Below are 12,881 nucleotides of genomic sequence, written 5' to 3' on the forward strand. Positions count from 1 at the left end.
ATCTCGCTCTCCAGATCAACGATTCAGATGAGCTAGAATGAATAGAAGGGGTAGAGCGTAGCCGCCTGTAGCCCGGCCTGCCTGTCACTACTACAGTCCACTGCACGGATGATGTCATACACACGCCGCTTTGTTTTTAAAAGATATATAAAATCTAAGGGTGGATGTCTGGGGGACAGTGATTGGCCTCCATGTTCTGAATGCTGGCGTACCATAAAGAATAAATTATGAACAGTTTAGTTTGTGCCTTCAAGTCGTTGCCCATAGGAAGACGTTACTGGATATAACCTAACGGAATATCTTCAGAACGGCTCCAAATGACACTAAACTCAGATGGGAGAGTAGAACATGATGGAATAACGGAAAATCAAGGAGCCAATGGAAAAGAATCTGGCTGCCCTTTAAGTGTAGAGTTTTCTGTTCGACTATGTTTTAAGGTCGATTCATCCTTTCATCTGTTGTCCAAAGACAGTTGGTCGTGTTCACAGGACAACGTATGACAGTCACATGGTGTCCCGTTAAATCATTATAAACAGTTGGGATATAATTTGATTCTTGGTCCTGAAGGAATTCTGTTTTCACTCAATATCTTTCCAAGAGAGAAACATTTACTGATAATCTCCATATGATGGTTGAACTGCAGGAGCCCAACTAGGTGTCTGATGTCCTTTCATGACAAGACCAGATGCATAAAACCCAGAGTCATGCAGATACCTTGCAGGTTTTTATTTTCTCGTTTAACCGTCTCCAGATGGTCCAGAGCTTCTTCATAGCTGCTCTTTAGTTTGAAGAGCTCTGTGCTCAGACTGCGAGAGTCTCTCTGAGACGTCTCCAGCTCCATCTGGCTTTCCTCAAACTTCATCTTCCAGTCACTCAGCAGCTGCATCAGAAATCACAGATCCTCTGATCTTCATGTCCACCTCTGCAGGTCACAGAGACTGTCGGACATCTGGACTAACCTTGTCAAAGGTCCGCTGCTTCTTGTCCAGAGCCAGGTTTGCAGCAGTGGAGCGCTCCAGTTGAGCTGTGAGGTCATCGTTGTCAGCCTGGAGACGCTGCTTGGTTTTCTCAAGAGACGAACATTTAGCCTGAGCGGCCTCCACCGCTTCTTCAGCAGTCTGCAGTTTCACAACTAACTTCTTCCTGGAAACATTAAAATCATTTAAAATGTATCAGTAGGAGGCTTCAGACTCAGAAAGTTAGCATATTGGGTTCTGGGGACAGATCTTTATCTCTATCTTTAGCTGAAATGTTCTCTCCGTTCATGCATACGTTTCAGTCCAGGTAGTTCAAGAAAAAACAAAGTCTGGTCTGTTCTTAGGTTTGAGTTTGTGAATTTATGGCCGTTTATGTCTGCAATGGAATGGCAGATTGTCTGTAGGCAACAGCCTGGATAGAGTACAACTCTAAAACCTGAATAACAAAAGCCTGTAAAGGTAACATCCCTGAAAAGAAACGCCCTGGATAGGAAACGCCCTGGATAGGAAACGCTCTGGATAGGAAACGCCCTGGATAGGAAACGCCCCGGATAGAAAACGCCCTGTTTAGGTAACATCCCTGAAAAGAAACGCCCCGGATAGGAAACGCCCGGATAGGAAACGCCCTGGATAGGAAACGCCCGGATAGGAAACGCCCTGGATAGGAAACGCCCGGATAGGAAACGCCCTGGATAGGAAACGCCCTGGATAGGAAACGCCCCGGATAGGAAACGCCCTGTTTAGGTAACATCCCTGAAAAGAAACGCCCTGGATAGGAAACGCCCGGATAGGAAACGCCCTGGATAGGAAACGCTCTGGATAGGAAACGCCCTGGATAGGAAACGCCCTGGATAGGAAACGCCCGGATAGGAAACGCCCTGGATAGGAAACGCTCTGGATAGGAAACGCTCTGGATAGGAAACGCCCTGGATAGGAAACGCCCTGGATAGGAAACGCTCTGGATAGGAAACGCTCTGGATAGGAAATGCTCTGGATAGGAAACGCCCTGGATAGGAAACGCCCTGGATAGGAAACGCCATGGATAGGAAACGCCCTGGATAGGAAACGCCCTGGATAGGAAACGCCATGGATAGGAAACGCCCTGGATAGGAAACACCCTGGATAGGAAACACCCTGGATAGGAAACTCTTATAAGCTCAATATGTAGGACCCAGTATTCAGGCGAGACAGTCAGTGGGATAATTTAAAGCGTTTATTTAAAACATTGGTTACTGAAGCGGGCTGTGGATCTCCATCGGCTGCAGCGCGGCACTGGGAACTCTGGTTTGGACCATGATAATCTGATGGAGGATGATTATCCATACGAGTCCCTAACCTGGTTTGACAGTTCAGTCTTATCCAGAGAACAAGGTAATTCCCCGCTGGAGGGCGGCTGACTCAATGTGGCGGGTTCCGCCCAGAGTGTCAGAGATAAAAATACTTGAACTATTGATTCATTTTCATCCTTATTTTAACTCTTGAGATAAAATATTCTTCACGTTTAGCTTAAATTGAGAACATTCAGTGAATTGCTTTCAGGTTGGGTCAGAGTAACAGTGTCTGCATGTGTCCTCTCACTTTGCTTCCTCCAGCTCCTCTATCTTCAGCACAGCTTGGGTCTCATACTTGGTTCTCCACTCCACCACCTGACTGTTGGCTTTAGATAAGGCCTTCTGCAGTTCAGCTTTGGCCTCCTGCTCGTCCTCCAGCTGCCCCGTCAGCAGACTGCAGTCATGGCGGGACGCTTGTACGGCGTGAGCGAGAGCCACGCGAGCCTTCGGCAGAAACACAAAGCATGACTGTGATCATTCAGCGGTTAGGAGTCAAAGATTGCTCATTGGTTGCTTTTAATGGTGGAACAATGGGGATTGCTTCAGTGTTACCTTGCAGTCTTCCTCCATTTGCTTCTTCAGGTTCTCCGTATCCTGACTAAGGTTAGCCTTGCAGCGCTGCAGCTGACCAATCAGAGCCTCCCGTTCCTCCAGACGCCGGCTGCACTCAGCTGCACTCAACAGCAAAGCATATTAGAAGAGTAACGCTGGAAAAGTTTTATTCTCGTCCAGATTAGTCTGAGCTGAAAAGTCGTTCTGTTGCCATGACAACCATCGTCTGGCGTTAACCACGACGGCGTGGGTTGCTCCATGCTGCTGCTTCACCGTTATGCAGATGACACTGAGCTGTTTTCACCACATGACCAACGCTGATTAGGGCACATTTCATTTTACAAACACTGATCAAACATTTATCCATATTCACACATATAAAATAATAAAAATCCTAACCCTTCAGCCATACTACGCTTAAAGACTGCTGTACATCTGATTTACATCTGCTATCAGTGGTCCAGGTCTTTCTGGATGATGTCATAGCATGTCTAGACATAGCACCTCTCCTGCCTTTATTGGTCTCTGCTTGCTTCCCATAATTCCTGAATCCAAACCAGGACTTTTCTTCCTGCAGGGAAACATCTGGATTGGCAGCAGCTGTTAGATATTCCTAGAGGAGCAGCAGCCTGTCCTCCTCAAAGCTGGGTTAGGATCTGAACCGTTTCAGGCTTTGATAGATCATCATTTAGTGTCATAGAGAGTTTATTACATGAATGGAAATAAAGAGAAATGCTGTTTACCGGCTTCTGTTAGAGCTCGAGCTTTCTGAGCAGAAACTTCAGCCAGTTGCCTCTGCAGCTCATCAGCTCTGCTCCTGCTTTCATTCAGCTGGTCTTCATACACTCTGCACATCTTCTCCAGAGCCCCCTGAACACCAGAGAGGACGTTAGAATCCTGCGCTGGGGAAGTTCAGGTGTAACAATGAATAAAACTGCTGATAGGGACCCTGACCAGATAACAGGAAAGGAAAAACAGCAGCAGGTTTAAGGAAAACCAGCAAATCTTTTCTAAGAAGCGTGAAAATGCTGAGTTAACGATCGTCACCATCTGTGCAGATAAATGTGCTGCTGGATAAAAACTAATATTGAACAGATTACAACCCCTGCAAATAAAGGTAGCAGGAGAAAAACTGTCCTTGATCCGATAAACTAGGAGCATTTACAAGAAATCTTTGAGATGAAAAAGTCAACCAGCAGCTGGGAGGGAGGATCTGCAGTAGTGCTGCTTTGTGCACCTAAGGTACAGAGGTGTCAGTAAAGGATCTCCAGCATTTTTCATCAGAACTCCTGTTCAGACAGAACGTTTGTTGGTTTTTTTATTCTGCTAAAGCGTTTGTGCTGCAGTTTCACCTTCGCTCGGCTTAGCTGCTCCACGTTAGCCGCCAGGTCATCGGCCTCCAGGCGCATCTCTGTCTTTTCCTTCTCCAGTCTTTGTTTGACTCGCTGCAGGACGTCTATCTGCTCGCTGAGCTCTGCCACCGTGTCCGAGTGCTTCTTCCTGAGACCGGCTGCTATCGCCTCGTGGTGAAGCCCCGCCTCTTCCAGGTCCCGCCGCATCTTTTGGAAGTCTGCGTCCCGCTTCCTGTTTCACAGGGACAGACAGACGGCTGTGAATCAGAACCCCCGACGCTCTGCCCATCTATCCCAGCCCAAAGCCGCCAAGAAAATATAGATAAAAAGAGCAATAAAACACAAACCCTCCAGTTTAGTTCTGTGAATCAAATCTCCTCCTGGATCTTTTTCCTATTTTTAATTGTTTCATTCTCTACCTGTTGAGGGCGATCTGAGCCGCTGAAGCTCCTCCTGCCTCCTCCAGCTTCTCTCCCAGCTCCTCCAGCTCTTTTGCCACGTCGTTCCTCTGGCGTTCCGCCTTGACGCGCCACGCCCGCTCCGCCTCCAGGGTTTCCTCCAGCTCCTCAATGCGGGTCTGCAGGAAAGCGCAGACCTGAGTGAAGCCATATCTTTCAGGGAAAGATCAGGAGATGTCGGCTTCTCTGACCCACCTGAAGCTCTTTGATTCTTTTTTGAAGCTGAACATTCAAAGTTTGCTCATCCTCCAGCTTTTCATGGACCTGACCCAACTCAAAGTCTTTTCTGTGAAAGAATAAAATCCCAATCATAGATATTAAAGTTGGACCCATTTCCTGTAATGTTTATCTTCACAGGAAGAAAAGAGTTTGTCTTACTTCTTCAATCTGTCCTCCATGTCTTCCCTCTGCTTCTCCAAGTCCTTCACCGAGTCCATGGAGAGCTTCCAGTCCCCCTCCAGTTTCCTCTTGGTACGTTCCAGGTCAGCTCGGATCTTCTTCTCCTGCTCTAGAGACGTTTCCACCTACCAGAAGGAAGCAGCGTGGATCATTTCCTACCTGGCAGTAAATGGATGACAGCGACGGCGTAGATGAGCTCGTCAGTGAGATCAGACTAGACTAAAACTTTTTCTTACGTTTTCCACCTGCTGCTCCAGCCGCGCTTTAACCTTCGCCAGGATGTTGACCTTGTCCTCCTGAGCCTGAAGGTCAATCAGGACCTGCTGGTGAGCCTCCAGGAGGGCAGCTTTTTCTCTGCTCAGTGACGCCACCGATTCATCCAGGACTCGCATCTCATTGGTTAAGTTCTTGACCTGCGAAGAGAGGAGCAGTTTTTCAGCCGGGGGGGTGGGGGGGGTAGCAGCGAGTAAAGCTGTCTCTGTCGTCCCACACCTTGTTCTCTACACTGTGTCGCTCCTTCTCCACCTTGGCTAGAGTCATTTCCAGGTCGTCCACGTCTCTCTTCAGCATCAGCACCTCCTCCTCCAGCTGACGCTTCCTGGATGTCAGGCTGGCACTCACCTCCTCCTCATCCTCCAAACGCTCCTGCATCTCCTTCAGCTTTGACTCCAGGGAGACTTTAGATTGGATGAGCTGGTTGCAGCGCTCCTCTGCGTCCATCAGGTTGTCCTGCTCCTGGATGGAATAGAAAGATACGTCCACTAATGTCCATAAAAGGTGATGTTCTTCCGACCAGCAGGTCTCCTGCTACCCTGAGGGGGTTAAAGGTTCTGCCTCAGTGCAGCAGCTTCATTTCCAGAAGGTCAGAGGATCGACCTGGGCTCTGTGAAAATAAACTCTCCCCGGTCTGCATCAGCAGCCCAGCCCACAGCATCACCGCTCAGAACCGGAGCAAAGAACCAAGCGTTAGCATGACGTCCATCTGCAGTAAGAATACGAGCAATGATTTGGGATAAGACGGTTCATGAAGATCTGACAAAGATAACAGGAGTGAACAGAAGGTCAGTCTACACCTGACCACCCCATGGCGGTCTGCAGGACATCTTCCTGCAGGATCTTCTGCCTTAAAGCAGATCATCTCAGTCCAACAGCAGTTCCAGTTCTCCCAGCTGCTTCATTCGCCTACTTCATGCTGTCATGATGTTCTATCTGATTGGTTTCTTCAGTGGCTCACATTTTCAAAACATGGTTTCAGTTTCTAATCCTTGAGGGAGGGAATATTTTTCAATGGCTGGGTTCATATCTGAACCTCGGCTTTTCTTCATCATGTTTTGGGTTCGGGTGATTCTAACCCCAAACATTCAGTGTGACCCATAAAGTCGAAGCCTTGCTTTCAAACCTTCTCTCTCTGTTTCCCACAGACTGAATGGAAAAGCTTCAGGATCCCATTAGTAGCAGTGAGAAGAAGCTCTGTCTCCAGAGCTCAGTCATTTCTTTCTTATTATTTTTATAGCTAATTTCCTGTGTAGAATTCTGGCTGGCCAAATATAGAAGCAGCTGTACTGCCTTATATATCCTTATTCGTGGCCTTATAATCCTAGCAGTACATGCTGAAGGTCAAGTATGAGTCTGAGCAATAATTAGGTCTCTAATGGCCGATTCGTACGCAGTTAGAGGATATAGTAACAGGTTTTGGCTTAAACAGAGAACGTCTGTATAAACATTTTTCCAGTGTCAGAGGAACCTCTGGCTTCGACCAGCAAACGTGAATTCCAGGAAGCTTTCGACATCATACTCCTGTGCATTTTTAAAGCGATATTGAGACGATAAAACAGCCTGAGATGAAATGAGAGTTGGGGGGAAACTGAGATGTCTGATGATGTAGCGCTAAACTTATGAAGTGTTAAAGACTGCTGTAGGAATTCAGAATTTAAATAAATGTTTCCCCCCCTCTGGATGATAAAATGATGTTAATCATGTTTCAAGTGTCCTTCTTTCTTTCAAAAGGGAATTCTACAAATGAGCTTCCACCATTGGTGCATTGGCCAGAACATGTTTACCTGTAAACTATATGGGATACAACTATTATAGGAAGCAAAGGAAGCTGCTAAAAGTAAATACATCAGAAAAATTTACTTGAAAGTGTCTACAACATAAAATCATTTAAAAAGGATCAAATCTACAGAAGCCTATGCAGTATCTAAAGACAATACATTTCCATAAATTATAGATTCTATAAATCCTTCAATAGTTAACTAGATGTGTCTCCGTAAAAACGTTTAGTAAAACTAAGGAATCAGCATTCAGACTGGAATCACAATAATTCAGGATGTTTATTGAAGTGGGACGTCCTCTTCCCCAGCATAAGGATTAGTTATTTGCTTAACAATTTAGATTTTTGTACAAAATGTTCCTTGGATTTTAAATAAAACTCTAATATCCTAAAAGTGAAAGCAACATGTATTTGCCCCCATATATGAGGAAGTTATTTTTTTGAGGAAACTAACAAATAATGCTTGAAACAGAACAAAAGAATGAGATCCGGTTCAAGAAGTGAAGAAGCGAGTATAATAAGAGACATTAGAGGTCAGTTATACTTTAGATGATGTTGGATGATTCTATGAGGAGTGTATAATGAAAACTGTTTACTGCACAGAAGATTAATAAACATCAGAATTCAAAATGCAGATGACAACAAACTTAAAATTTGGATATCCAGATTTTACAATGCTACATTCACAAAGAAGCTTCTGCTGCTTCATCTGATCCACATTAAGGTCAGACGTCCAGTAAAGTGAGTCCAGATGCTTCTGCTGCTCCTGAGTTCGATGCCAGAGAGCAGCTTTGCTATATTAGCTGTGATCAGCGGGTAGAAAGTAGTTAGAATCTATGTTGAAGAGAGAAAGTCCTCCTGAAAACATGGTCTGTGCAGTCAGTTCATCCAGATTACCATCCTGCCTTCAGAGATTATTTCTGTGTCAGACCCCCCCCCCCATTCGCGCCGTCACTGGGAATCCCAACAGAAAAGGTCAATTTTTCCAACTCCAGCAGCTGCTGCCTTTGAAATGCGCCCTGTGGCTCAGGAGGCGCTGCAGGACCTTTTGTTGCGCCTTGATGCGCGTCAACCATTGACTGCGCATGTAAAGCAGCTCATGCTGCTTAAAGTGCATCTGGTGTGAACGTAGCATTACTGTTTTATTGTTGAAAACCCCTAAATCAAACATCAAACCTTGAAGTTTTCAACGACTATAAAAGACTGTTTAAATATTTTCCTTCAGACTTTTGTTGATCCTTGACTTATTTTCAAAGATTTTTCTGCAGATTAGTTAAAATCTCCATAATGTAGTAGCTGGAGGGGCGAGGCGTTCAGGGATCTGAGGGGCAAACACAGCAGACTGCTGCATGGGCATGAGATGACCTTTGACCTGTCTGTCTGTTTCTAGTTGATCAATGAAATGGAACTGATGCTGTAGCGTTTCTTACAGCGTGAAGCTGCAGAGCCAGATCCCTCTTCTCCTGGACCATCGCCACCTGCAGCTGCTCCGCTACCTGGCGCTTCGTCTCCGACCTGAGGGGGAGGAGCCAAAGAGAACCTCAGGAAAACATTCTCCACAGGTTCCCATCCAATGGGGGACGGTCAGCTGACCTTTCAAAGGCCTCCTTCAGCTTAGCAAAGTCCTCTTTCAGAGCGGCCAGTTCCTTCTCCACCTGGGCACTCTTCAGCAGTGGGCGGAGCTTATAGAACAGCATCATCCAGGGCCAAGTCCGCACAGAGAAGAAGGCCCTGATGTTGAACTGGAGGACCATGGAAGCATCCCTGACAGGAGAAGCACAAACCAAACACACCATTAAAAACCCAAACCAGTGACCAAGCGGCGCTGCAGAACCTGAATGCTTTCAGCAGAGGAGTTCGCTTAACGACCAACAGGATCAGGAAGCATGTGGAGACCAAGCTCGATGGCGGCCATATTGACCTTTTCATCCTCAGCTCCTGCAGCTCCGACCTCATTAGCTTCCCTCGGCACAGGGCCTGGACAGCGGTGATGATGTGGGACAGACGGCTGTCCCTCATGTCCTCCAGCTGTCCCAACAAACCAGCCTTAAAGAAAACCTGAAGAACAGGCAGTCAAGGCCGAGTCATTAAACATTTGATCCGTCAGAATCCAGCAAGATCATCGTACCTTTGTTTGTCCAAACTTGTACTGGGTGTGATCGATGTCCATAGAGCCCAGTAGCTTTTCTGTAGCCCTCCTGCTGTCCATATAGGAGTCCTCTGGGACGGCAGACGGGTTCAGGATCCGATATCTGACAGAAAAAACAGATTCCTTTAACAAACGGAGAGGGATCGTCCTTCTGTCGGTCATCATGTCCAGGTTTTAGCCAGTAAATCCATCAGGATTAAACCACAGACCAGTAGAAACAATGTCTCCATGGCAACACCACGGCTGGGAGCAGAGATCCCATTAGAGCTGCAGCCTGATTAGGTGTAAGGTTGCTGCTGGTTTCCACATCCTATCAACAGCAGCAGTACGCGTGGGGTCTGCAGAGCTGTCCCTGACCTTTGACCCGGACAGGTCCTGGACTGTGGGAGGCGCAGCTCTAATGATCCTTCCTGCAAACCTGATTTTGGACCTTTCAGCTCCTCCCTGCTGGGCCTTCATCTGAACCCCGTCTCTGTGGAGGACCACCTCAGGTCCAGAAGGGGGAGTGGCGGCCTAGTGTCTAGGGCAATGCCCTTGGGTTCCAGAGGTTCTGAGTTCAAGCCCCACTCCCACAGACTGCCACTCTGGGTTCCGGAGCAAAACACTTAACCCACACTGCTCCCCAAGGGGATGGGTTATCTGCTAATCGTTGCTTTGTACAGATGGAATGACAATAAAAGCTGGTTGAAGGGTACCGGCCAGTCCTCGGTTCTCCTGGATGGTGGGGGTTCTGGTTGTCCCAGTGAACCAGACAGTCTGTATGAGGACTGGATCAGACGTCTCACCTCAGGAATGTCTCAGCCGAGGTGCGGCAGGGGGCAAGAAGGGGGGGTGGGGGTGGTACACCCTCTGGGGGAGGCCTGAGACACTCCGGAGTGTCCGAATAACAGCTTGGTTGGATCAACGTTCAGAGATGGAAAACGTTCGTCAGAAAGCTGCTTCCACCAATATCAAGTTGGTCCAGATCCCAGGAACTGGATCCAAACCTTAAGTCCATGTTGGCTTGGGAACTCACCGCTGTCTGAATTCAGCATAAATGATCCGGTTTGGAAAGCCTATCCTGCAAATCCGAATCCCCTCCAGGACTCCGTTACACCTCAGCTGATGGAGGACCAGGAAAGGATCCATTACCCCTGGGAAGCAGACACCAGAACCCGTCAAAATGATCTGACTAGCCGGGGATAAAACACACAAGTCTGACTCGTATACCTGGACTCTTGCTCTCGTTGGGGATGATGCAGCGAACAAAGTGAGGCTTAGTGCTGCGGAGATTCGCCATCAGCTTGTTCAGGTTCTCCTGCGAAAGACAAACAGTGATGGTTTTGTTTCATGGGGAGGGACTTCCTGTCAGTCCTCCTGTCAGACTCGGCTGTTCATCCAACTATCGTTTTAAGAACAATTGATAATTGAACTTTAATGACCTCACAATGGAGGAATTTAACTTTGCATTTAACCAATTCCCTTGGGGAGCAGTGGGCTGCCATTGTGGGTGCCTGGGGAGCAGTGTGGTGTTAAGGGTCTTGCTCAAGGCCTCAGAGTGGCAGTCTGTGGGAGTTGAACTCAGATCTTTTGGATTCCAAGCTCTATGCTCTAACCACTAGGCCATCACTGCCCCTCCCAATTAGGAGCCCATGTTCTTATTTTATAAAACAAGGGTTCCAAAAGCGCATGTTTTATTTTAACTTAATAATTAAGTTAATAGGCAAAACCCTGTTTGGAACATATTAAAGTTAAATACACCGACTGCAGATAGCAGCAGATCTGCATAAATATACGTTTGCAGAGTCAGCCAAACCAGCACCGCCTCCAGCACGACTTCCACTGTCTCCTCAGGTCCGAACGCCTGCCAATCATCCCAGAGATTGATGCTGGAACTCTGAAGATGGCGTTCAAGACTTCAGGAAGAAGCGGCCTAACCACGCTCCACTGCTCATCAACAGCTCAGCTGTAGAGGTGGTCATTCATCACAGACACCCTCACCTGGACTGGAAACACCACCTCACTGGTCCAAAGGGCCCAGAAGCGCTTGGACTTCAGAAAAGACAAGACACAGCAAGGCAGGGACAGGCAGGGGGGGAGGGGGGCGGGAGCAGCAGGAAAATGCTTTTCCAGGCCTTAGTCTAATTGGATCTAGATTTTTCTAAATGAACATGCAGATGTTGCTTCCATTGATTGAGCCTGGGTTTTCACACACATCTGTGTGTAAAAACATCTGACATCTGTCGGCTCCTCAGTCATAACGTTTTCACCCTCTTATGACTGATACCAATATTCTCAGAGGGGAAACTTGGTGAGCTGGGAGGTCAGGTCACTGAATCAGTGTAAAAACTGTATTTACACACCTGAAACTGCTTCATATAAATAGTACATTTCTTCAGGAGGCACATCTGAGCAGAAAAACTAACTTTTCCTTCTAATTTCCACTCACAGCCTGAGGGCAGCTATTCTGATAAAAAAAGCTTCATTTATTTTTCCGTTGTAGGGAACAGTTGGCCTTTGATCCAGGCATGGCCCTGGAATGTCCTCTCTGTCTGAGAGTCACTGAAGGCATATTTACCAGGTCAGGTTTGGCTCTAAGCAGAGTATAGTGATCAGACCAGACTTAAGGAAAGACCAAAAGAGATTCTAGGGCTACAAACGTCTCCTTCTGCAGAGTTTCTGTCCCTGCAGACGAGGTTTAATCTTCTATCGGTGAGAAACGCTGAGGATCAGATCTATACATCAAAGCTTTTATTAGCACAGATTCTCACCAGTTTAGAGAACTGCTAATCAGATCTTCCCTGAGCTCTATCTCCCCGTCTGAGGACGTTAAATAAATTTGAACATTTTTCCTTGCAAGAAATGCCTCTGCCTCAGCTTCCTGACTCCTCAAGACCCTCCTCCTTCAGACTCCATGGTGCGTTCTACAGGGTAAGCTTTACAGACGACATCAGTCAATAAAACGGGACATGTCTGGAATGTTTAGAGATTGTGTCAAAAATTAGAAAATATTTTATCCCTGGTAGAAAAACTGCCAGCAAGATAAATAAACCCGACAGCCATGTTCTGAGCATCCTGGTGACATGACACCAGAAAAGATACAACGGAATTATCTCGTTAGATTTTATCCTTTGAGTTCACTCACCTTGTGAATCTGTGAAACAGTCTGGAAAGATGCAGCCTTTCTCCTCCTCTGTTTGGTCTCCCCCTTGTGGTCTGCAGCTGTCATAACAGATACCAGGGCAATGGTTGCTGGCTGGGTCAGTGGCCGCTGGTTAGATGGTCATTCAGTGACTTACCTGTTTCAGAGCACAGGTAGGTCTCATAAAGCGCAGCCATGAGCTTATTGGATGATTTCTGGAACAAAGTGACCACCGTCTCATTCAGAGGATCTCTGTTCTTATCCAGCCAACCTGTGATGTTATACGGAACCTAAATCCACAGAGAAGATGTTAGCAGAAAATCCAACCACCATCCAACCACCATCCAACCGCCATCCAACCACCAGCCAACCACCATCCTACCACAATCCAACCACCATCCAACCGCCATCCAACCACCAGCCAACCACCATCCGACCACAATCCAACCACCATCCAACCGCCATCCAACCACCAGCCAACCACCATCC

General features: G+C 47.0%; 1 protein-coding gene across 1 annotated transcript in view; it reads right to left on the reverse strand.

The window, feature by feature from the left end:
• LOC107097407 (myosin-7B-like) overlaps window positions 1-12,881 on the reverse strand; it is a 39,802-nt gene that overhangs the window by 8,595 nt on the left and 18,326 nt on the right. Inside the window, exons 15-33 of the mRNA XM_015394542.1 lie at window positions 12,550-12,682; window positions 12,396-12,472; window positions 10,481-10,568; window positions 10,287-10,404; window positions 9,251-9,374; window positions 9,044-9,180; window positions 8,716-8,886; window positions 8,553-8,637; window positions 5,562-5,804; window positions 5,306-5,482; window positions 5,049-5,194; window positions 4,866-4,956; window positions 4,632-4,789; window positions 4,213-4,444; window positions 3,604-3,730; window positions 2,861-2,979; window positions 2,556-2,752; window positions 960-1,143; window positions 715-880 (exon numbers count right to left, since the gene is read on the reverse strand). Coding sequence (XP_015250028.1) covers window positions 715-880; window positions 960-1,143; window positions 2,556-2,752; window positions 2,861-2,979; window positions 3,604-3,730; window positions 4,213-4,444; window positions 4,632-4,789; window positions 4,866-4,956; window positions 5,049-5,194; window positions 5,306-5,482; window positions 5,562-5,804; window positions 8,553-8,637; window positions 8,716-8,886; window positions 9,044-9,180; window positions 9,251-9,374; window positions 10,287-10,404; window positions 10,481-10,568; window positions 12,396-12,472; window positions 12,550-12,682 — 2,773 coding nt within the window. The remainder of the gene's footprint in view (window positions 1-714; window positions 881-959; window positions 1,144-2,555; window positions 2,753-2,860; window positions 2,980-3,603; window positions 3,731-4,212; window positions 4,445-4,631; window positions 4,790-4,865; window positions 4,957-5,048; window positions 5,195-5,305; window positions 5,483-5,561; window positions 5,805-8,552; window positions 8,638-8,715; window positions 8,887-9,043; window positions 9,181-9,250; window positions 9,375-10,286; window positions 10,405-10,480; window positions 10,569-12,395; window positions 12,473-12,549; window positions 12,683-12,881) is intronic.

This window comes from Cyprinodon variegatus, unplaced genomic scaffold (assembly GCF_000732505.1).
Source record: "Cyprinodon variegatus isolate N-32 unplaced genomic scaffold, C_variegatus-1.0 Scaffold692, whole genome shotgun sequence".
Classification (NCBI taxonomy): Eukaryota; Metazoa; Chordata; class Actinopteri; order Cyprinodontiformes; family Cyprinodontidae; genus Cyprinodon; species Cyprinodon variegatus.